Source organism: Epinephelus moara, chromosome 23 (genome assembly GCF_006386435.1).
Source record: "Epinephelus moara isolate mb chromosome 23, YSFRI_EMoa_1.0, whole genome shotgun sequence".
Lineage (NCBI taxonomy): Eukaryota > Metazoa > Chordata > Actinopteri > Perciformes > Serranidae > Epinephelus > Epinephelus moara.
In genome coordinates this window covers 13,658,081-13,682,844 of record NC_065528.1, presented here as the reverse complement: position 1 = coordinate 13,682,844, position 24,764 = coordinate 13,658,081, and the positions used below count along the sequence as shown (strand labels likewise).

Below are 24,764 nucleotides of genomic sequence, written 5' to 3'. Positions count from 1 at the left end.
CAAGATTTACCATGTGCTTTGTGTAATAAAACCCTGTTAAACTAAACCACTGAGGCCACAGCTGTGCTATCGGTGAACAGATGCACACTGCTGACCTCTTATGACTGTGAGAGCCAAATAAAAACATGAATCTACTGCAGCAAATGTGTGTTGATGATAATGGACACGCCTGTATTTATGATCATTATGCCTGTTGCTACACAGACGACCAATACATCATAGCAAAGGCAAACCTCTCTTTGTGCTCACAACAACCACAAATAGATTAAGTTATAAAAACATCAAAATAATTTAAAGTGGGGCAATTTGGTGATCACCATGAAATGAGGGCACATTAGTGTTCATCAGACATCTGTCTGGACTTGGACTAACAAACTGGGACACCTAGTCGCCTTTAAAGTGATGAAGGTTGTAGAGATGATGGAGGTTGCAGAGTTTAGTGGCCTAATTTCATCTGAACAAAACACCTCATAAAAATGTACGTTACTCTTCTTCCTGTTTTCCAGAGGTTGGAGGATCCAGTGGAGCATTGTGCCTGAGGTCTCAGAACCCATGGTGAGACGGCTTCCCACTTCCTGTTTAACTGCTTCCTGTTTCTGTGTGTCAGGAGGAAAACGTATACATCAGTAGAGGTAGATATTATGTCTTATTAGCTTTTCTTTGTTTTGTGCAGGAGCCTCCAAAGGAAGACTTGACTGTATCTGAGAAGTTCCAGCTTGTACTTGATGTTGCACAAAAAGCACAGGTACAGCACAGCTCATGTAACTTCTCAAATCAGTGTTAACAGATAGTGAAGCAGTGCTGGTTCATACAGTGCTTCAACTCTCCTTACAGAACCTGTTTGGTAAAATGGCCGATGTTTTGGAGAAGATAAAAAAGTAAGAAAAAAAATATATTTTACTAAATGCTGGGATCAAGTATGAAAATAGTGTTTAATAATACTTAAAGAAAGACCCATTGACTTATGTTTTATTTCTCTTCTCCCTTGTCTTTCTGTGTGTGTTTCAATGCATTGTTCTATCAGCCTTTTCATGTGGGTGCAGCCAGAGAGCACCCGGAAACTCTACATCTGCCTGTGGGTGACTTTCATCACCTCCTGCGTCCTGCCATATAAACTATTGGGCTTCATGATGGGTGAGAGAGACGTGCACGCACACAGACAAAGCTTCTTTATCCTTGTGACATACTCTACACACTGCATAGGCCCTTGGAGAATGCAAATCCTTATACTCAATTCAGTGCACACAAACAAATGCATTCATGCAGCGCTTGTGTAACTGTTCTCGCGCTCCCTGCGAGGGGTCGCTGCAGGCTATTGGCATGCCTATCTGATAATATTAGTTACCGCTGTGTCTTGTAAACAAAGTGTTTCCAGAGTGCTGTGGGCTCATATATCCTTGGAAGATGCTTGGAGCAAAAATAATTGTTGACACAATAGTTCCTGTTCATTTTACCAGCTATGTATAGTTGTCACTGTAGCCACATACATTTCTTTATCCTGTTAATGATAGTGACAATGAGGTTCCATTACTGAAGTTGGCAGGTAGCCAAACCAAATTTGACAGTGAACTTTTGGGCTGCAGGTCTACTTTGGTCCAAACTAGGGATGTAAACTGTTGACCATTATTGGGTTAACCACCACAATTTTTTTATGACTGGTTACGCATGTCAGTCTGTAGGTTATTTGATAATTTACTGCACCGCGCACCAACCATGCCTTGTGGGAGCAAGCTAGGGGCACCGCTTATATAGCGATTACCACTAGTAATGCCGTCCTTACCCAACAGCGATGCTGTGGAAACATTGTGCCCACCCTCCAGGCTGCCTCCAGGTCACCTCGGTGGGTAACTGACTCAGTTTTGAACCGCAAACCCCCTTTAGCATTGTTAACTTCAGTAAACTGTGTTTGCACTGTTAGCAGTGTCAGCACAGTAAGTGGTGCTAACATAGCTAACCATGATAAAGGGGGTTTTGCGACTCAAAATGAAGCGGCTTACTTGTTGGGGCTACCTGGGGCCAGACTGGAGAGTGGCCACCATGTTTCCGCAGCAACGCTTATGCGCCACTGGGATGACGCAATCAGCACTAATAACCAAATGAATGCCGCCGTTAGCTAGCTTCCCATGACTTTTCCTTTAGAGCCACCATAATGTTGACATTTATGGTCCTGAGTGAAATGCAGATGCTCGCAAGTCATCAACATGGGTATCTTTCCTATCTCTGCCATCCATCCCATATATGATGAACACATAATTCTAGGAATGTTCTGTTTGTCTAGTTATTGTCTGTAACAGTTAAAGGTCCAGTTTGTAGGATTTAGTGGCAAGGTTGCAGAGCTGAAACTTTTCCTGTGTGCCAAGCTTGTAGGAGAACTACAGTTGCTGACGTGAATGGCCTTATCTAGAGCCAGTGTTTGGTTTTTGTGTACTCATAATAGATGCCCTCAAATACCACACACTGGACCTTCAACTAAGACCTCGTTTTTTTTTTTTCAAGTCATTAACAAAAGCAGTCAAAGTCTTGTTGGTTACTACACTTAGCAATTTTGGACACTGCAAGTAAGTTTAGAGAGCGGACTCTTTCTACAGTGAGTCCCCATTTCACCCTGCTCTGCTGTAATATTTACATAATTCAAGGCTTGTTTTTGTAAGTGAGGACAGATGTCAGTCCAAACACTAAAAAAGCCATTTAAAACTCAGCTTCCTATTTTAATACATGTGATTCAAAAATATTGTAATGTGAAGGCTTTTTAAAATGGAAATCACGTGAAAGAATTTGAATGATACGAGGGATACAGAGGTCTGCACCATGAATGAGATTTCAAATGATGAAAGGCTTTGAACTAAAAAATGGAAGGTCTTTGGGGACAAGGTGAGGAGGAAGTGAGTTTTTCACATTCGTTTTTTCATCCTTACTCACTGTCTGCATTCCCCCGTCCTCGTTTGCTCCTCTTCAGGTCTATACGCCGGCATCAAGTTCTTCATCATAGACTTCCTGTTCAAGAGCTGTCCGAAGCTGCGGGACAAGTACGACACACCCTACATCGTGTGGAACAGCCTGCCCACAGACCCTCAGCTCAAAGAAAGGACCAACGCCACTGTGTCGAGGCGGGTAAGGGCGCAGAAACACAAACATATACACATCTGAATCAGCTGTTTGCTGTCCCTCCTCCTTCATTGCCTCTTCTTGTAGCTTTCCTCAACTAACTCTTAAGTTACATATATAAGCACACACACACTCATTCAACATAACTTAGTCTTAAATAGGGCTGAACGATAAATCGCATTCAAACCAACATCGTGATGTACTGCACCACCCTCTAAATGACATATGCAATCCACATTAACATTCGGGGTGCAGCTCAGAGCATAATGTGTGTGTAGTCAGTGTGTGGTCAAGCTAAGAGTGATGGTGACGGACAGTGATGGATGCGCTCAGAGCTGACAGCTGTTGGCTATCGCAGTAAAGAAGAAATTAGCAGTAAAGCTGTCTTGTGTTGTTAAATGTACAGTGTAGGTTTCAGTTTGTCTGTGAATAAATGCTGCCGCCCCTCCAGACCCAAGAAAACTTACTGTCTTGCTTTCCTACTGCTGGGTGAAGTGAAGGCGGTTAGCCTCTGATTTATCTCAGCGTTTTTAAAGTGGTGGAGTCACTGTCAGTGTGCACTTTAGTTTGTGTGATTTGTTACTGTAACTGACTGGAAATCAGTACGAGTCATATTTATTGTTTTATATATAACACTCACACCAGGTCCTGTTGCTCTGCAGTGCTCTGCTGTTCTTTTCTCGGATTTTATTTATTATTTATTGACAAAGCTTGAAGTTATAGGTTATAATATTTTACTTTGATTGAAGAATTCACACACCAATCATCCCATTTCACCCTAACACGGAGGCCTGACCTACATGAAAGAGCAGTTTATATAAGATGACCGTGTCCCATGTTGTGTTGGTCAGACAAAAAATGATTTATAGCTCGTGTATAGTGAATAATAAAGAATATAGGGAAGTCATTGTATAAAAAAACTTGATTAGATTAAGTTCCCATGCCGTTTAGCCCTCGTCTAAATCCTGTCTCAGATAAAATATGTTTGAAATGCATGAGGATTATTTCAGCTACCCTAATTCTTTAAACTGTCCCTGTTAAGATAAAGCTGTAGTAGGGAAAGTTTACACCTATAGAAACTTTGAAGTTATGTCATCAGTATCGTGAGAATTCAGGTTATTGCCATGTAACTAGCTAGAGAGCTAGTTTAGCAAGCAAGCTAATTTTCATAGCATGCTAAAAATGCAGAAGAATTGATGTCACTTCCGTACAACCCAGAAAACATTTATATTAAGAGATAGAAGAGACGGTCTTTCAGCTGTAGGTCAGGTTGAACCTTTCATGTTGCCAGTGCGTGTCAGTCTCCCTCCCACCGCCGACCCCTGCTGTGGCGGGGCAAAGAGAGAACAGACATCAATAAAGTCTCAAAATACCATCACTCCTGTCAATAATCCATTACAACTCAGCCACTCACGCGTGTGTGCGCGTCTCTGACACGTAGCATAGAGTGTACGAGCATGTGTGTGCGTGTGTGTGTGTGTGTGCCTTTTGCTGTGGCATCAGTCACAGGTGTCCTCTGTCGTTTCTCTCTCTCAGCTCTCTGGCACTGAGAAGGTAGGGACTCTGGTGTGTCTCCCTTTGGTTCCTCCGCTGTGCCCGGGTGTGCCGCAAACTCACCTCAAAGCCTGTGTGTGTGTGTGCGAGATGTGTGACACACCTCGGGACTGGCCGTGTTTGTGGACAGAATGGATCAAAATGTCATAACTAAATTTTAGTTTTTCCATTTCATTGAATTATTTCATCCATTTGCAAACGTATTAAATAACAAATTCCCAGATTGTTGGCATTTTGGATCCATTGATGTAGATGCTGTGTGAGAGTTAGCAGTGTTTACTGATTAGCTATAATGCACATAGAGTAGTTGACCACTGTAATTCCACATTAGCTCATTAAATCCTTCCCCTTTCCATTACACGTAGTAATTAATCCTATAGTGTAATTGCTGTTGATGTTTTAAATGTTAGTTGATTGTTTTCAGAAACAGAATCTCCTGCACAGAGAGGACTGAACAGTAAAGAGGGATCCCTCTGACCTGAACATGTACATCAGAGTGCATTTTTCCACATACTAACAAGTATTTTGTGCTCATAAACTGGTGCTATGTATGACGAGTGAATGATGGCCTCACTCTCTGCTTTGCACATCACACCTGAGCCTGCTGCAAACAAGTGCACATGCAGAGAAATGAAAAACTGGAAGTTGAGCTGTTTCAATTTTGGCCACTTTTCTCTTTAGCTCTGGAAACACATATTGGATGAGGCCACAGACTGTGTGGAGATATATGATTTTAAATATTTATCCTTGCCCTTCCTGCTTCTCCTCATCATCACATTGATTCCCTCTCTCCCATCTGTCTTTCTCCCACCTCCCCGTACCCTTTTTGTCTCCTTCATGGCAATTTTTCTTTTACTTTCGTCTTCCTGTCATCCCCCCCCCCGTCTCCTTCTTCTCCCTCCTCCTCCTCCTCCTCTGTCTCTCTTTCCAGGTTCAGCCGGTGGTTTCTCGAAGCAGCCTCGCCACCGTCCCATGTGGGGTGAGCAGAGAGGAGGAGACAGGTCGCTCCCACAGCACCAAGAAGGGAGCCTTTCATGAGGTCTTCAACCTGCAGGAGTCAGAGCGCCCTCTGGCGGGTGAGGGGACTTACTGCATCTTGTAACTGTTTTCATTTGAATATGCCAAATATCTGCATTGCATTTTGCACAGTTAACTTCATTTGTAATAGATAAAGATTAGAAACACTCAGTGTAACTCGGTAGATGTAGACTGTGGCTATAAACCTGTCGGCTATTTAGGCCAGCATCCTCCCTCCCTACCACTACCTTTGTGTTCCCATTTTCAAAATCTCCTTTGCTACGGGAAACAATATGCGAGCTAACAACTTGCACGCTGAAAATGGCAAGTTTTCACAAAGATTTGGAGGCATGCCTGCAGCGTTAGTTGGTAAAAGGTTGTAAAGATCAACAGCGAATTTAAAACAACTTGTGAACACATCTTGGAAAAGCCCAGACTCCCATCTGGCAGGACTCTCACACTGGGTGTTGATCCATTTTCCAGCCAGTCGGAGTTGACTTGCCACATCTCCAGCGACACTGACATTACCAATGTACCGATCTGTTCCACTTCACACGAGCTTCTGTGATATCGTCGTAATAATGTTCTGCTAAACGGATCGACTGAGCTCCTCCAGAGCTTAACAATAGTCAGGCGTTACCTTCAGGGCACAGGCTATCAAATTATGTTTGTCAGTAAAAGTTCTGGCGTTTTATTTTGCCATTTTAGTGACATTGCTCACCTCCCCATGTGCAAATGTTCGTCCAAAACAAGTCCCCACAGACACTATTCTGTCTGAGCCTAGTACCGCCTCAGTCTGTGATTGGTTTAAAGAAATACAAACAAGCTAGAGCCTTTTTTTCCCCCCTAGCAGAAAGATAATTGATGATTCCAGACCTTTCTAGCGCTGTGAAGATAAGTCTGGTCTACACAAGACCTAGAAATGCTAAAAATCGAAGGGACCAACCAGCCAAGCTGAAATCATGACCCAGCTGAGAAAAAGCAAAAATCTTGACATTGATTTTCTCATGGTGGTTTGAAGCCAGGCTGCACACATTTAGTTGTTTTTTTTACTAATCACTGCACAAATCTTCTCACTTCTCTGCTCTGTGTGTTTTCAGTGTGTGAGAACGGCTGGAGGTGTTGCCTCATAAACAGAGACAGGAAGATGCCCACAGACTACATCAGGAACGGAGTGCTCTACGTCACAGAGAAGTAAGTGCGAACATCTTCTCTCAGAATGTTTTATCATTAAATCTGTGAGTGCGTGAGAGAAAAAGAAGTTGCTCTTACAGGTGGAGCAGAGAGGAGGAGCAGTAACACTTAACACCAATGGGTTTGTGGTATTAAGTACCTGAAAAGGCTCCTAACTAAGAGCTACAACAGATCTCCTCCCCCTCTCTGTGTCAGTCAGTCAACAGTGGATCAAGTAGGACAGCCCTCCCCCTGAGAATACCTCTGATCTGTAAATCTCTTCACCTCTCTGGATATGTAACTGACAGGAAGTCCATTCGCTGTGTCGTCTGTTTTGCTTGCCTGCTTGTTTTACCTCGGGCCTCCTCTCAGTGAGCAATGTTTTGTCTCTCTCTCCGTCAGTTACCTGTGCTTTGAGAGCTCCAGCTCCAGATCCAGCTCCTCCAAGAAGAATAAAGTCATCAAGCTGGTGGACATCACTGACATACAGAAGGTAATCACTGTACAAAATAAGTAGGACAAAAATATATATAATATTTTCATTGTGTAATTCTTTGCTATTGAAACTTATCATAACATGATTGTTTTTCTGAACTCTGCAGTACAAAGTGCTTTCAGTCCTACCAGGAAGTGGGATGGGCATCTCTATAGCTACTCCTTCCACTCAGAAGGTACAGTGTGCAGTGACCTTTTTTTCCCCTCTTTAGATCCATATGGTGATTTTGGTTTTAAATAGATTCTGTGTAGTCAAAATTTTTTCTTAATGTCAGCTAGAAAAATCCTCATACGTCAACATCTCTTTAGATCTTTGCTACGTCTCCTTTAGCTTAAAGATCCCCTCTGGACACGGTTTAAGATATAAATACTCTGCTTTCAACAGTAATTTGTGTCTGATATGACTTATTCCAAATATCTTGTTAAAGATTCTTTTCCCTCAATGAGAAATCCAGAATCTGTAGATATGTAAATGATTCACTGCTCCTACTTCACTAAAGTTCTCAGCACCTACATCATTCTGCACAGTGGCGGGCAAACAGGCAGTCAAGCTACAATAAGCAAAACCCATTTTTGAATGCAGTGAGACAGCACAAGATTATTTTGTCTTCCTTTGTGAACAACTTGACAAGCCTTAAATTATGAACCGCTCTTCCCGCCCATGGGCGTTTTTATTCATTTGTGATTTAACATTTGTCCATTATTTATGTAACTCTAAAATGATGCTGACTTGCAATAATTGTTTGGGGTGTTTTTAATTTTACTACTGGATTCAGTCTTAGAAACATCCACAGCCAGTGGCTAGATTTATAAGATGTGCATAGGATGAAATATGTGACATTGTCTTTTTTTATGCTCAGTCATCCAGGTCATGGTAATCTTGAGTGCTGTATCGTAGGCAACTGGGCTTGCTTGAGTTTCACCTCTGATCCAAGGGGCTTCCTCAGAACTGAAGACGTGAAGAAGCTTCTTGGATGAGAGGTGAAACGTCTTCAAGAACCTCAAGTCCAGTCCAGTTGCCTGTGATATAGCACTTTAGATCATTTAAGATCAAACTTCCAATAGCTTTAGGCTGGAATTGGCTACGTTGGCAGCCACAAACAGGAGAAAACTAAAATGTTTTGAGGACCTTGACTTGCCTATCTGATCAGTTATATCTGTGAATAAAAATATGTCCTTATCATTATGTCTGGTTGAGGAAATATGTGTTTATGATCAAGTTTTCTATCTATTTCTTTGGGACAGTTCATCAGTACTGACCATATGACCTTTGACACTGAATGTTCTGGTGTATTTCTCAGGGATATAAGATATTCTTTACCGTCATGGCCTTTTTCCTTTGTAATTCAGACTGACTGGTGCTTTATTGCAGGGCTGCTCGATCATGGAAGAAATCCTAACCACGATTACTTTGGTCAATATTTTTATTTTATTTTATTTTTATTTTTTTTTTCAATTTTTTATTGAAGTTTCAATCCAAATACATAAAACAAATGCACAAATGAAAACAAACACAAAACAAACAACCCTCACCCCACTCCACCCTCAATCCACTAAAGATGTAACACATATAGACAGGTTTAAGACATTGTGAGGTTGCAGTCATCTCATGATGGTTACCAAATATAATTATCAGTCAGTCAAGGGGTGCAGCTGCACACATACCAAAAAATAAATAAATAAAATCAGTAGATAAATAAAAATATAAATGCAAAGAGCTCTTGAATCCATTTTGCACACACAAGATGATCTTGATTTTCTCTAGCCTATAGAAGAAGACCAGGAAGAGATAGTGGCTTGCTTGACATTGTGCTTCCTTGCTACTGACAGTTCCATGTAAGTAATGTCTAATAAAGAATTCATCCAATGAGTCCAAGAGAGAATGTAAGGCGGTTGCCAGCGAAGTGCTAGCATCTTTTTGGCAGCTGTCAGACCAGCAAATAAAACAGACTTGTTGTGACAATTAGATAGAGTTAAGGCAGAGGTGTCATTCAGTAAAAACAATTTAGAACAATAAGGAATTTCAACATCAAGAAGTTCTGACAATGTAGATGGTATCATTTTCGAAAAAATTACAACTCCTGGACAATGCCATACTTTGGTCAGTATTGAGATCACAATTACATAACACAGTTACTCATTGACTTTGGAAACATCATGCATTTATTGAACTTAAAAAAAGGCTTTTCTTAAACTTAACATACAATTCATCTGAAAAACAGGCTGGAGGTGAACTAAACATGCCCCAGGTTGAGTCAGTTTTTCTTTTAGGGAGGGGCAAAAGTGCACCGCTGTAAAGAAAAGGCATGCGCTGGATTTATGACACAAGACCAAGAACAAGACCAACTCTTTTCACCACCGTCCCAAACCGCTCCAAAATAAATGGTGGTCGTCCCAATAAAATTATTTCCATGATTAAAAGTGATGCCTGACATAAATAAAATACCATTGAAATGACTAAATTAATAATAAGCTCACATTTTATGAAAACATTTGTTACATAATTCATAAATCAGCCATTTTTTATTTTAATACCTGTAAACTTTTTTACCAATTTTATTAACATTTGTAAACACTGTAGGCGCACAAATAAGCAGGCCACCAGTCTGTTGTGAGACAGAGCATTGTTGGAGTTTGTCTCCTCTGTGGCTCGTCTTGCCAGTTAGACCGCTGGTGACACCAGAAGGCATAAAATCCCACCACCGCTTTGAGACGCCATTAGGCTACACCTGCCTGACAGCAGCGACAGGTTCACTGTTTTCCGATGTCACTGTCACAGTTTATATCACTACTGAATTGTGTACTTTTGCAATCCTACATTGATAACTTCATCAGAGATTAATGCCTGCCTACGTTTCGTCCCATAACTGTCCCAAAATGTACTTTTTATCGCAATGATTTTTCTGTCCCTGGGACAGTGGGACACTCCCAGGTTAGAGCCCTGCACTGGACAAAAAAAAATAGCATTGCAAAGTGGAATACAGCATGTTATATCTTGATTATCTTGTTTTCAAAATCGTTCGAAGCCAAAATCGTAATTGAAGATAATATTCGATTTATCGCCCAGCCTGACCTTATTGTATAACATCTTGCAAAGTAGTGCAGCGATCACATGTAAAATGTAGACTTAAATTCTCATCATTTCTTCTCCCTCCAGCCATTGGTGTTTGGTGCCATGATCCACAGAGACGAGGCTTTCGAGGCCATCTTCACCCAGTACATGAAGATCATGACCACCACCAAACCACCTGCCAGCGCAGAGCTCTAGACAGCCTGTATCCCAGCAACAGATCTCCAAACTGGGGTTTAAGTCTGGGGCAGAGAGCCTCCTGAGATTCAACTGGACTGGAAGATGATTTAAAAACAGCTCCACACTCCTCCGCTCTGCGTGAGCCTCCTCCTCTTGTGATGGGCGTCAGCTTCCTCGTCGATGGTCATCGGCCAGCTTTGATTGGTGGATTTCCTATCTAGGCCACGTCGGAGGGGGGACGTGTGGGTGTGTCAGCTACATGTCTGTGTAGTTGGGATTTAGTTACATCACACACTTTTTGTGGGTGTTGGATAATGAACAAAATCCGCTAACTGGTTGTGTGGAGGAGTGAGGATCGGTGTGGTTTTTATCAATCAGCAGAAGGCGGCGAGGGGGCTGGTTCTCCTCTCCCACCTGACTGACCAACTGACTGGCTGACTGGCTTCCTGACTTACTTGTTTCTGTTTGCATGTGTGAGTGGGTGTGTGGGCAGGAATTATGGTCTTAAATTGCGTCAAGTGGCTCTATTTTTCTCTTTATTAGTGAGTCAGTGGAGTGACTTCTACTGTGGTAGGAAGATTTCAAGAAGTGCTCAAACTGGCCGTCAAGTGAATATCATAGAACAACTAGAAGACAAATAAGAGGTTCTTTATAACTGCCAGACGTCTGTAGGAACAAATATGTGAATTTTAGCTTTATAAATCAGAGCAAAAACAACCATTGATGTTGAAATATTTAGAAATCTAACAGGCTGATCGGTGCCTCGTGGCATAGCCCAACAAAATTCTATGTGTACATGTGTGAGTGGTCAGGTTTTTTATTATTGTATTAGCTGTGAACATGTCAGATCACCATTTGACTGACATAGAGCCTTTCTGTTAGTTTACATTGCTGATGTCTAATTTCTTGAATTTTCCTCCTTTCTAGACACATTTCAGCAGCGATGGTATGTTTTTAGTCTTCTTTGTCGATCTAACAGATGTTCAGCATCCGCTTCGGTGTTTGTAAGTGTGCGTATGTGAAATGTGCAGTGATTTTTTTTTTTTTTTTTTTTTTTCTTTCAGAAATGCCTTTCTTTTGAAAAATGTCTCTTTGTAACAAACAGCCTTCGGGATGAGTAACTGGTGGTCCTCGAGCTGCTGATTGCGTCCAAGACGAGAGCACAAGCGCTGTTAGATGGTTCAAACACTGACTGCCATTCGGAGCTACGACACAGCGGAGAGCATAGCCTCCCGTGTCCGAGCTTCTCTTTTAAAGGCACAATCTGTACATATATAGAGAGATTCTCCTTTCTTCCATCGACGGTATTCCCCTTGCACTTTATTAGAGCGTTAACTGGATTCTCTGGCATTTACGTTGCGATGAATAGACTTTAAATACTCAGTAGTTACGCTGGAATCCCTGGTCAGTGTTGGCAAAACAGTCTCAAAGCTACACCTACATCCTAAGGTATTTTTCTTTCATCTGCTGGTCTCAGTGCAGAACATATGCGGTCGTAGCGCATTGTATTAGTACCAGATTGATCTCTGCTAGGGTTGGGCCAGTGTAGAAACTTTCAAACCGGTTTGATATTAAGCCAAACACTGGACCAGACCGGTATACCGAATTTTACCACTAGAATTAGTTGCACTTGACTCAGCAGCCGCTCCCAAGTGGCACAGAATGACACTGTGTCAAACGAGCGTTCGACTGTCATGTCAAATTGCGTAACAGTGGAGCTCTCTGTCCGCACTGAATCCATTAAACATGGACTTCTGTTGCGTCATATAGCTGTGTGCTCGAGATCATACTGGAGATGTAACCACTTTAAAGATGGGTGAGTGGCCTAGTCGCTATCTTCCTTCTTTTGTTACAGTAACTTTTCAACAGAAATAACACGTTTTAAATCGTGATAATAACTGGAAATGATGTACAGTATAGTCAACAGCAAGTAGGTTGTTAATAGCAACGGTCATTTACTAGAAACTTTGAGCTCCTCGGGAGATCTCCCTCCGACCAGCTGTCAACTTATTCAGGTTCTATAGTGAAATGAGGTATTGTAAAGATAATTTCTCAGCTTAACTAACTGAATCTGCCGTTCCTCGTCCATCGCAGCGTTTCAAAGTGAGTACAGGAATAAAAAGTGTCAGGGCACCTGACTAAACTTAAACTAAAAACGACACTCGCTGCCAGTTAGGACACCTCTTTCATCAGCTTCACATCCAGAATGTTGCCATACTGGTGCACTTTTAGTTTTTGGAGAGACGCACTCTGCTATGTCTTCTCTCGTCACCCCAAAAAACACATGAACTTACAAGTAAACAAACAACAATGTGCGCCTCTACTGAAATTTGATTTCCTTCTTGTTGCTGTGCTCGGCTTAATAGTAAATTAGTGGCTCCGTTAGCCTGTTTCTAAACATAAACACATAATATTATGTTAAAATCATGTTGTCATATTGCTTGTTGCTAATGCAATACAAGCTTGATTTAGCACGGAGATGTCGTTGGCACATTTTGCTGAAAAAAGTGTCATAATGACAAATGCTGGTTTGCATAAAATCAAACCGATTTGAGCTCATACACCGTGCTGAATCGGCAAAACCTTAGATCGCCTCAACTCTAATGTCTGTCACAGCCAGACAACCTGTAAACCTTTAAAGAAGGTACTTCGAATTATAAATATAAACCTGATCGTCCAAAACCAGCGCAGAAATATTCATTAACCTTCTGATTGGGTGATCTCACAGATGGTCAGGCTATTTTAGGTTACATACAAGAAATATAAATGCTGGATTTATTTTTTTAAATAAATCCATTTTTTAGAACGGAAAACCAGGACTATGAGATATGAAGACATGCCTAATAACTTATTTCGTTGCTTATTTTTTCACTCCTCTGTAACGCCACAGTGAGTCGAGATCGATGTCTGGCTGCTCTTCCACTTGTTCCAGATCATCTTAGTGTGAGCTTTTGTAAACCGTAGTATATGATATATATGGATAAAAGGTCTAGACTGAAGAGAATACTTCAACGTCACTTTATTTTAAAGATGCCGTTCACGAGAATAAAGCCGGTCTTTACTCTTGCAGAACGGTTTGATATGTAGAAATAATGATGCCAAACTACGTCAGACACTTCGCCGTGTTTTCGTGAGAGGAACGGAGACAGGATACGGGACTGGAGGTCACGATTTCTCTTCAGATTTTTAGTACGAGAGGCAGTAGAGTAGCTGTTCCACACTCCTATTTACTGTACGCTCAGCAGCACAAGCTTTAGTTTCTAATGTGTAAATCTTACAGAACACTGTTAAAAGGGAGACCTTGACATTTATTTGTTTATTTTTTTCTGGACATTTTCACTCGCTGGACACTTCCTACTTGTTTAAGAATCTTAAATCAGGTTTTAGTCGACGTTCCTCAAGAAAAACAGGATCGTTTTCTGTTGGCTGCACTTCAGAACTGCCCCGTTCATGTCAAGGTTTCTCTTAGAGTCTATACAAGTCCTCTTATCATCGATTAGAATCAACTGTGCTGGATATGAAGTTGCCAGAGACGCAATGGACCAGCTCAAAGAACCACATTATTATTATTATTATTATTATTATTATTATTATTATTATTATTATTAGTTAAAGCTAATTAAGAATGGATATTTTTCTTTGACATCCATTTGTATGATTTGGCCTGTTATGTATAGGCTGCCTTCCCAGACATGGATTTTCTATTTTTGTTTAGGAATGAATTAGATCCATGACAGAGGGAAACCTGTGGGATATTAGAGCAGGTGAAATCAGTAACTGACGCTGTCTCACTGTGTGATCGGATGGCTCGTTGTAGTCCTTAAAGCTTTTACCCGAAGCCTTTTGTAATCTGTTAACTCTGACGAACAGCTCTCTAACAAGGCTGCGCTCAGATAAAGCACAGAATGTATCACGTTCTAAAATATTTTTTTTCTTTTGCCAAATCTATAATTTTCTGTCTGCCATATTCTGCCTACGCTCATGTTTACAGAAGGTTGTACAAATTTTGTTTTTCTGTTTTTGTTTTTTTCTTCTTAACCCAGTTTGAATTCCTTTAACTGTGGAGTTATGAAGACTGGACTGCTGTTCTTAAATGAATGTCTCAGCTCTCATTGGCTCTGCAACACTCACATGACTATTTCTGCTCACCGTTAACCAATAGGAACCTCAAACCATGGCAACAACAAGAGTATTTTAAACCTCATTCAGCATGTAAATGGTCACATCCAACATCGCAGTACTTGGTTACAGTGTCGTGTCAGTTGCAGTAAACAGGCTTCATACAGAGCAGAGATGGTCATGGTGGACTGAAGTGGCAACATCAATGTTTTTGACATTTAGTTTGTCCTTTGTGACGTAACTTTTTGAAGAGAGTAGAGAAAGGCAGAGATTGATTCAAATTATGTGGAAGAGAAAAAGTGTGCACTCATATTACTGTAAGGCACTTTGGAGCAGATGTTAAAGGAATTGTGCGACATTGTGGGAAATTGGATGAGACGTCTGATACCACTCTCATGTCTGTGTGCTACATTAGAGGCAGTACCTTCCTTTCCAGTGTCCCCCAGTCTAGCTTATTCTGGAAAATGGTAGCCAACAATGAGAGACGAATGATATCTAAAACCTGTTTAAATCATGCCATGCATTAAACATATTATGTTTGTCAATTTAAAACACAACTCCACAAGTCAAGAAAGCCACAGTTCGTTGCAGTACTGTTTAGTTTAGTATGAAACCGTTCAGTGAACGACATCACTAGTCCTGCAAGACATACGTCACCAACACTAGCTAGTTAGCGAGCTAACTTAGCTATGTCCCATCAACAGATGTAACGTTATCGAACCTGATGTGTTCTAATAAGCAACCATGAAACACAGGCATCGTAGCTTTCGCTAGAGAGAAAGCTATGACGTCATATATGTGACTAGTAAAGTCGTTCTAATTACGTATTTTCAGTCTTTTCAACAGATTTACAACAAACTGCGACTTTCTTTATGTTTTTTAGGTTGTTTTTTGGGACTTTTTGGCCTTTATTTGACAGGACAGTGGAAGTGTGAAGGGCTGTAGGTCGGAATCAAATCTGCGGCCACCGTGACAAGGACGTAGCCTTTGTACATGGGATGCATGCTCGACCAGGTGATCTTGACTTGTAAAATTAACTTTTAAATTGAAGAACATCGTATGTGCTTTCATGACACAATTCAAGCAAGATCAAGACATCATTTGTCTCTCCCTGTCGACTACCGTACATATTTCTCCCGAAACAAGGTCCCATGATTGTCCACAGGAAGGGGAAGGACTTCGCCTCTTTATACCAAGCTAATGCCAACAGTTGGTCAGCTTAGTTTACTTGAGCTTAGCTAAACAAACTGTTTCCAGTCTTTCTCCTGCTGGCTGTAAATATTTAACATAGAGGTGGAAATTATGAATGACTGCTGATTAGCAGTCCCTTGTAGTTTGTCCACTTTTTATCCAAGCTCATTAAGGGACTGCATCGAATTGTCAGTGAACTTCACATACATCAGAAGTCTTGACTGGAGCACTTTCTATTAGAAACTGAAGCCATACATCTGAACAATGATTACTTTGGGAGCATACAAATATTTAATATATTCCATAGTTACCAAAGTAACTTCCCAACTTTTCAGTTGTGATCACGTCTAAAAACATCTACACCTTTCTATTGTTTAACCTACGATAGTCTGTGAAAAATTGTGTTCGTTAATGGCTTCTAAAAACAAAAATATTCAATAGAGAACAATATTAAACTGTATTGTTACCTTCCTTATCTCTACATACGGATTGAACCACAATACACTGCTGAGAAAAGCCCCTGATTCAGTCCGTTACAGGGATGACTCAGTATAACCAGTGAAGTTAGAAGATTCGATGATCTTCACACCTCTAGGAATCTTAACAAACATTTCCCAAAATGTCGAAATATTCCTTTAATTTTATCAGCTGCAAGCTGCACATAATGACTGCCATACTGTGTACCTCACTCTTGGCAAATAATTCAGAGCAGGTCAAGGATTTAATCGCTGTTGAAGTATCAGGGTCCGTGTCAGAAACAGTAGTGTTGTGCTCTCAAGGTTCTCCTGCGCTGAAGGTGGTGTCCTCGCTGTTGTATTAAATACATAAGTTCCTCTTACTGTATAACTGTTAATTAAGGGTTTTCCAAAAACAGTTTTAACATCCAAGTGAACCACTCTGAGTGTACACAGCACTGACTGTACCAGAGACAAATGAATCGTCTCAAGGCTGCAAACGGCCCTAATTTAAGATTATGACTGAAGAGAATTTCAAAGGTTAAATGAATAAATCTCAAGGATTCACTCCTGTTTTATGGACTGAGTCTGTTTAATCAACGCCCAAGTGTTACTGGGGAAACACTGCAGTCATTACAACCAGTAATTAATTTGTCATCTATGACTCTTTTTTTTTCTCCTTATTTTTTTTGTCAAAGAGGAATTTGTATACAAATTATTGAAATGTACAGTGAAGAAAACAAAAACCACTGAGTTTTTAAAAGACATGTCTATTGTAAAGGATAATGTGATGTACATTTTTTAATTTAAGTAAATGAATTTAAGGTACTTTGCTCTTGTGTCTGTCTTTTGTTCAGAAAGTGTGACAAACATTATTTAAGGGTGACTTTTGGTTCAACTGCAGTACCTCTACATGGCCACATGAGGTCACTATGAGACCTTGTAAAAAGACAATCAGCTGGGAGAGACTTCTTTTGCTTCCCCTCTTCCACAGAGAGGTCAAAGGTCATGGATACCTGCTCAAGGATATTTCAGTGCCTTATTCTCCTGGTAGGAATAAGAAAGTGGGAGGTTTGGTATATTACCCAGTCCTACACAATCGAACTCATTTCTATGATGATTGGATGATCAGGGAATCAATAAGGAGGTGGACGAACGCATGTGATTGACTCCAGGCAACAACACTTTAAGGCTGTTTGTTTTGGTAAGTGACCCAGTTTTTCTCATGGGGTAAAGATGAGAAAAATTCATAGATATCAGTCGATTTACATGTGTCTCAGCCACAGAGTGGGGGAAGTCGACTCTTAAATACCAAATGCAAACTGCAATCGAAGACCTGATGTGGGAATAGGAAATGGTTTCCTCTACACACTTCTCCATACAACGCTATTTAGTCTAAATGGCACAGTTTCAGCTCTAATTTCCAGGTGCTGGCTGACAGGTTTCCTTTGTGCTACGGGCAAAAATGACGTCCATATAGCGGATTCAAGCTGTGAAAATGTTCATCCATCTGTAAGCCCTGATGGCAAGGCAACATGTGACACACACTCGAATTTCTATGCATGCAGAGAATATGGCTGCATATGAGAGGAGGAACAAAAGAAATGTACTTCTGTAGGTTTTGTTTAAGTTGAATCAGGAAAAAAGCCCTTAAGAGACTCATGAGCTTAGAATAAAATACGAACTTCTTAGAAAATTGTACATTGAATACAGCTGGTATGTATTTTTAGAATAAAAGCTTAATTATAGGGAGCAAAAGATTCAGGTTTCAAATAAAAAGTTGGATCAAATAACAGAAACTGGGACGATTTACATTTACATTGTCTTTTTGACTTGCTCTCCACTGCAGTTTATGTGTAAATGACTCAGTGCTGTCATTCAGCGCAGTGGGAGGTGGAGTGTTAGGATGCTCCTCAGTTACATTCTGATTGAGACAGTTATTATTCCAACAACACTTGCATATGCTCAAAGGAGCAGTGTGTAGGATTTAATGGCATCGAGCAGTGAGTACCAGCTCAAACTTCTTACAGTTAGAATTCCTTCAGTGTTCATTGTTCAGGAGGTTTTTACCGGGAGCCGAATTCTCCGCAGAGGTCTCTTAAACAACTGGACCCGGTGATTTAAAGCGGTAAAAACACTGATAAAAGCAGTTTTACCTTAAAAATCTGTCTTACACCATTCGGCTTGTTGCAGACAGGCCACCCGCCAAGCACCTGCTATGTGCTCACCTTTTTTCTCTGATGACTTAAAATATGGAGGCCAGCTGCACAAAACACCTTAGGTTAAGATTTCCCTTAAAGTCCAAGTTAAGGTTTCCTCAGAATACAATTAGTTGCACAAAACACCCATGTCTTCTTCTTAACATTTCCTGAGAATGTTCACTAAAGTATGTATGGTTTTCTCCTTGTCTTGGTCTTACACTTAGAGAATCCCTAGACCGTTGCACAAAAGACGTTAGCAACCAAAGCAAGGTTAAAAAAATAAATAAAATTAAGATACCTCCGACTCTAGCTTAACTGCAACGTGACCTGGTGATAAATGAAACAAATAACACACCCCGAGAAGAGTATTCTGCGACCAGGTGAACCCAAAGGATACGCTTTTGATTTTACACTTTAAATTTGACTAAATTAATTTTAGTTTTTGTTGTTTTGGGGATCAAATTTACTTTATAGGATGTGCTTTCTATGATTTTACTCCTCCAGAAGTATAACCTTTTCCTCCTCTGACCAATATGGTTACATTGTCTTCTTTTGTTCTACCATTTTTTCACTATCTAACTATGAGCTAACTTTGTGAGACGATAACAGGCATCACAAGTGTGAGTCCAATCAAACAAACAATCTCCCTTGAAGCTTTTACCATAGTAAAATTGCTTTCAACACAGTAAGTGAGTTCACATTTTTCCTTAACAAAGAAAACCTGTTTAGGGATTCTGTGCAACTGTGTAAGTCCCTCAGCTAAGGAGAAATTAAGCCTTAATTGTCATACTCAAGGAGAAAACTTACAGTGTCTTGTGCAACTGGTCCCAGACTTTCAGAGGGTTTTTAACTGGGAGCTGAATTATCCGCAGAGGTCCAAACTGTTAGGAGTAGAGAGGAGAACATTTAAGAGGCTTAAGAGTTTCCTAAGCAGAGGAGAAAATGGTGGAAACGCAAAGAGGTCGGGGAAATGGTCTCTAAACACAAAATGACAATGAGTAAATGAAATGCTACAGATGACATTGTGCAGGGAGGATGTTTGTGGTCAATCTCATTTGGGATATGCACGCATTCCCCACCTAACAAAATCACGCTATAACGCCAGAAATAATAAGATCACCATATTAAGATATTTGAAAAACCTGAAAAATGCAACAGTGCAGCAGTGACGACTTGGGTCTGTCTCAACCTTCCATCAGCGAAGTGATCACACAAAAAATGGCAACACCTTCAGTCTCATATTTTGATGCAGTTCATGTCATTTCCACTGGGTGTCCTCGCCTTGCAGGCTCAAAATAGGGCATGTCTGTGACAACCAATCACATCTGTTAAAAGAATGCATCATACCTAGCAACAGGGTCAATCACACCTCCTCATTAAGATAAAGGTCTCTGTCCCTTCCTTGCTCTGAGTTGCTCTGAGAAGTTTCCTAAATCACTCCTAAGCTAGGACTCCTTACTAAAGGTTTTTAGGCTAAGTTTGGAGCTCTCTGAGAATGTTCTCAAAATGGTTCATCGTAGAGGGGCTGCTAACTACAGTGGCCAATGCGAAAACACAGATGTCCCTATCTAGGGCCAGTGTTTGGTTTGTCTGTCCTGGGCTCCTGTAGGAACAAGACCCGATCCAATCCCTATGTAGATATAAACGGCTCAAAAGGTAATTCAAATTTTGAGGTGATTATACCCAAGGGGAAAACATACTTCCTGCTAATATATCTCCCTAAATCTTCCAAAGCATGAAGCTCTTGCATCCATATCCATTAAAGTGTTTTTTCCCTGAGTGAAATAGACATAAATGTATAATTCATATTAAACTGGATTTCCTTCCAAACCTGAGAGCGGAGTTAGAGATCAACAACAAAAATAATATGGTTTAGCTTCAAAAGAACAGAAATCAATCCTGGCTGATATACAAGAAAAGAAACATTTCATCCTGAACACATTTCCTGCAGAAGATCTGTCAAAGCTCAAACGCATACTCATCCTGAACCCAAAGTGATTTTTATTCTCATTGAAGCCCCATCCACTGATCTGTGTTGACTTGTGAATGTGCATGTATTCCCTCAGTAACACACAGAAGCTCTCACTTTTTGTCTTTGTTCATAAACGCTCTGTTTCAACACAAACTTTCATACAGTTAAAGGCGGTTTGAAGCGACGCTCTGTAAGTGACACCTCAGTCATTCAGAGGCCTCTGTCTGCTTTGCTTGATGGATTCGGTGTATTTTTAGTCAACCCAAAGGAGACAGCGCCAAACGGGGCACCATTTACCATTTGTACACCATGACAAAATGGTGACACAGTTTGACAGACCAGCTCTGTCTGCATGTCCACATTAGGGAGTATGTGTGTGTACATTCTGTTCACATCACAATCAAAAACTTAAGTTAAACAACTCAACGTATCCATTAGGTCCTTATTGGCATTGTGTCTGCGGCGTGAAGCAGCACTGTGTTCAATAAGTCATGAAGCGTAAAGTGGAAACAGAAAAGTTTTTTGCTTTAACTTATTATGAAGTTACTGTTGACTGCACATTGTGATGGCTACAGAATAAAGACACCGTCAGCATTTAGATTGGTTCCCTATAAGCCTCGTTTTCAGTACGCAATTCTGTCTACCACCAGGTACGATCCCCTGTGAAAATGAAGGCTCGATTTACGGCACAAAAGAAGTGTGTTGCTTTAGTTTTCCCCAGTAGCTATCAGTAACTATCACTAGTTACCAAAGAGTGTTAAGTTCTTTGCAGTTACTGTAAATAATTTTGTTGAGTTGCCTATTAATGAAACGTGATGTGTGAATTTAAGGTCCCTCTGGTAAGCAGTGATGCAGTGTATGTCTAGGGCTTTTATTGTGAAAGGTAAGAACAAAAGGAGTTAAACTGTAGTGCACTGGATGGTAAATGCGGGTATACAGGGTATACCCACCTCTTTTTCTGTGCATTTGCAGTTTACTCACCATATCAGCCAAACGCCATTGGAATAGGATAGGATAGGAAGTATACCCACTTCCTCCCCTTAACACCCACCTCATCAACTACCACCACACGACTGGTGGGAACCAATGCAGAGTTTGTCCTCTTGGTTCAGACTACAAAGGCAAAATAAATTTGGTTGGTGCTAATGTTAAGTTTTTAACTTGACAGCGATGACCTTGAAGAAAACAAAGGTAAGAAACAGGGAGTCGAAAAAGGTTTGCCACAGTTCCATTCAAATAATATGTAGCCTAACCCAGCTGTGGAGTGTAAATGAGGCAGGGTTTATTCAAGTCTCAATTTGCACCACTTTTCATTAAGATGAAATAAGTTTTGCTGTGCTACTTTCTAGTTTGACGTTTACCCTCGTTAGACTAAAGCTTCGTTTGACTTGCGTATGTGACTGGTGTCCGTAGAGCCATAAATGTACGGATGATGCCTCTAGTGTCCAATTCAAGGCATTGAAGCCTGAAAGAAATGATCTGTAGCCATGGGGAGAGGTGAATTTTGTATGTTTTTAACCATCCAGTAGTCTGGAAGAGGCGCTAGGTTGTGAAATACTTAATGAAGAAGACACATCTGCTGAACGAGTGATAATGACAATCTGACTGTATAACCATATTTTAGCATTTTTAACATTACTCAGATTCACAGTGTGTTAAAACTAGATAAACAAGTTCTTTTTAATCATATAAACTCACTTAACGATCAACACAGGCAACTGAATTGAAGAAAATAGCCTGTTAGCTAGTTAGCAGCCTATTAGCTAAGCTAGCACACTGTTACACGGTCTCTCCAAAATCCAACGCAAAAGTTCATGTTCATTTTTTTAACGGAATCAAGGCAAATTCCGAACTAAAATATTACAGAGGGGAGGAGTTTCACAGGCATATTGGATATCATGGAGATTCCTATAGGAATGAATGGACTTCCCAGTGACGATATATGTAAGTAGAAACAAGGTGTAAGAGTGTGTCTCAAATTGTTAGTACACTTAAATGTAGCACTATGTACACTACGTACTTCTTGCATGGTGCACTAATAGAGTGTGCCAGTAAACCCTGACCATTGACGTCAGCCCTGGCACATTCTATTTCAACAGGGTAGTGTTGTATAACACAGTGGTGTTCACTGTAGCCGGCTCAGGCGCCTTGTTGTCCCCATACATATTGCGATAAGTATCGATTTTCCCCCCACTTCTAGCTACTATGGGGACTAACATCATCGCGGGTCCATGTCATTGGTTCGACAGCCCATTGGTTCGACATCCCATTAGTCCGACTGTCCATGGTGCTGAACGGCTCGCGGCGGGCGTATGGTGCACCGCGACCGGCTCTGGGTCAGCTGGGAAAGGCTTGAGGCGAAGCAGGCTCACAGCTTATGTGTTTGTCACTTTCTTTTTCATTTTAACCCACACCATGATCTTTTCCTAACCCTAACCAAGTGGGTTTTGTGCCTAAACCTAACCAGACCTTAACCACAGGGCATCATGATGATTTCGGAACGGACTTCGGAACAATGAGTTTAATATGGTCGGAACAATGGGATGTCGAGCCAATGGGCTGTCGAACCAATGGGCAGTTCCCCATCATCGCACATAAGAAAAACTGGACTCTTTGAATATGCAAGAGTCTCAGCTTTGCAGTCATGACACTGTTTAGGGACGTCAGTCTGCAGAAATATTAAAATACAATGGGCAAAAACAGCGCAGGCATTATTTACACCTGTTCTATACCATCTGAAAGACAGGAATGTCGGCCTGGATTGGCGGCGGCCTGGCAGGTCTCAGAGGGTTTAAGGGACACCAAAGACATTGAGTACCTGGAAAAGCCTTTACTTCTCAACCTCACAAGGTCATCAGAAGCTTCCATTTCCTTCTTGTCAAGTCATGATTAAACACCCATGGTCCACCTGCACAGGTGTTCCCACTTATCTGGCCTAATTAGACCTCTTCTCAGGATTGTGAGGGATCGAGCACACAGACTGAACTCCCCTGTTAGATTTGTACTTGCACTTACACTTTTCTTTCCTGATATAAAAGTTAAGTATATGGACTTTGGTGACTTCACTTCCAACTTTGCTGCAGCCAGCCTCAACCTGAGCGGAGGGCTAATCAGCTGCGAGATTGAAAACACCTGTGTGCTTCTGAGTCTGGAGAGTGTAGGGAGCTACAGAAACTGTTCTTCATCTCAGGAAATAAAAATTAAACATGCAAATGTAAAGAATTAAAATGCAACTTGTGTTTTTAATATTTCTGATAGCACATAGAGCAGGAGACACACTCAGGGGCTGCGTTTGTGTGTGTGTGTGTGTGTGTGTGTGAAGCAGCCAGTAACTAGCTGTGGTGGGTTGAGGTGACCTCTCTGTCTCTGTGTGTGGTCGCGTGTGTGTGTGCTGGAGTGGAGAGGACAGGCAGGCGTTTGGCTGCCCGGCCATCAGTCATTAGTTAAATGCTGAAATGATGCTTCCCCCTAAAGGATAGCAGGCCATTCTGGCCATAGCTCTCCCCTCTAGCAGCTGTCAGCTCCCAGCGTGGTGACTCACATACACACTCGTGCACAGTCTCTCTCTTAGCATGATACATCTGCTTATCTTGCCCCAGCACTCATCATGGATGTTAATGACAATTATGATAATGTGGACGCAAATAAAGTCAAGTTCATACAGTGCATGTGTGTAATAAAGATCACTGAAGAGCAAAAACTATAATATGAAATGATTTTCTTTTGGTAAACAGTATAAATATGCAGCTGTATCAGCTGCCTCGCCTTCTCTTCCTAATGTAATTTTCATCTTTCCCTCTCACACACCGCTACATATCGGCTGTTAAATTTGATCTGGATCAGGACACCGATCAACGTTTAGTGAGCACACAGTTCAATAACGCTGCCGTAATTGGATTCCCACCCAAAACAGCTCCAAGGTGCGACGGCAACAGCTCTTTGTCTTCATGGATGATATGTCTTTTATGCAGATCCGGTGTCAGCTTTACCCTCCCAGTGAACTTTTCGCTTGTTCCGCGATGAAGACTACAAAGCTGCGTCGAGAGGTACGCCCACGCTGAGAGGAAGCAGCTATTTCTGTCTGCAGGGCCACATTGTCTGCTAATTCACAAAACACACCGCACGCTGTTTTTACTGCAGCCAAATGAGGCTTTTCGAGCTGGGTAGGGCCTTCCAGAGAGCACGAGACACAAACACACCAGCCATGGAAAAACTATAAAAGCCTCTGGCTG

At 41.2% G+C, this 24,764-nt stretch overlaps 1 protein-coding gene across 3 annotated transcripts in view; it reads left to right on the top strand.

The window, feature by feature from the left end:
* The window catches only part of gramd4a (GRAM domain containing 4a), a 68,905-nt gene extending 51,727 nt beyond the window's left edge, over nucleotides 1-17,178 (top strand). For all 3 annotated transcript variants that reach the window (XM_050036483.1, XM_050036482.1, XM_050036484.1), the window contains 10 exons: nucleotides 507-555; nucleotides 674-745; nucleotides 835-878; nucleotides 1,025-1,134; nucleotides 2,957-3,111; nucleotides 5,591-5,735; nucleotides 6,777-6,870; nucleotides 7,252-7,342; nucleotides 7,452-7,520; nucleotides 10,502-17,178. In XM_050036483.1, coding sequence (XP_049892440.1) covers nucleotides 507-555; nucleotides 674-745; nucleotides 835-878; nucleotides 1,025-1,134; nucleotides 2,957-3,111; nucleotides 5,591-5,735; nucleotides 6,777-6,870; nucleotides 7,252-7,342; nucleotides 7,452-7,520; nucleotides 10,502-10,612 — 940 coding nt within the window. In that variant the 3' untranslated portion in view covers nucleotides 10,613-17,178. The remainder of the gene's footprint in view (nucleotides 1-506; nucleotides 556-673; nucleotides 746-834; nucleotides 879-1,024; nucleotides 1,135-2,956; nucleotides 3,112-5,590; nucleotides 5,736-6,776; nucleotides 6,871-7,251; nucleotides 7,343-7,451; nucleotides 7,521-10,501) is intronic.
* Nucleotides 17,179-24,764: the final 7,586 nt, after the last annotated feature.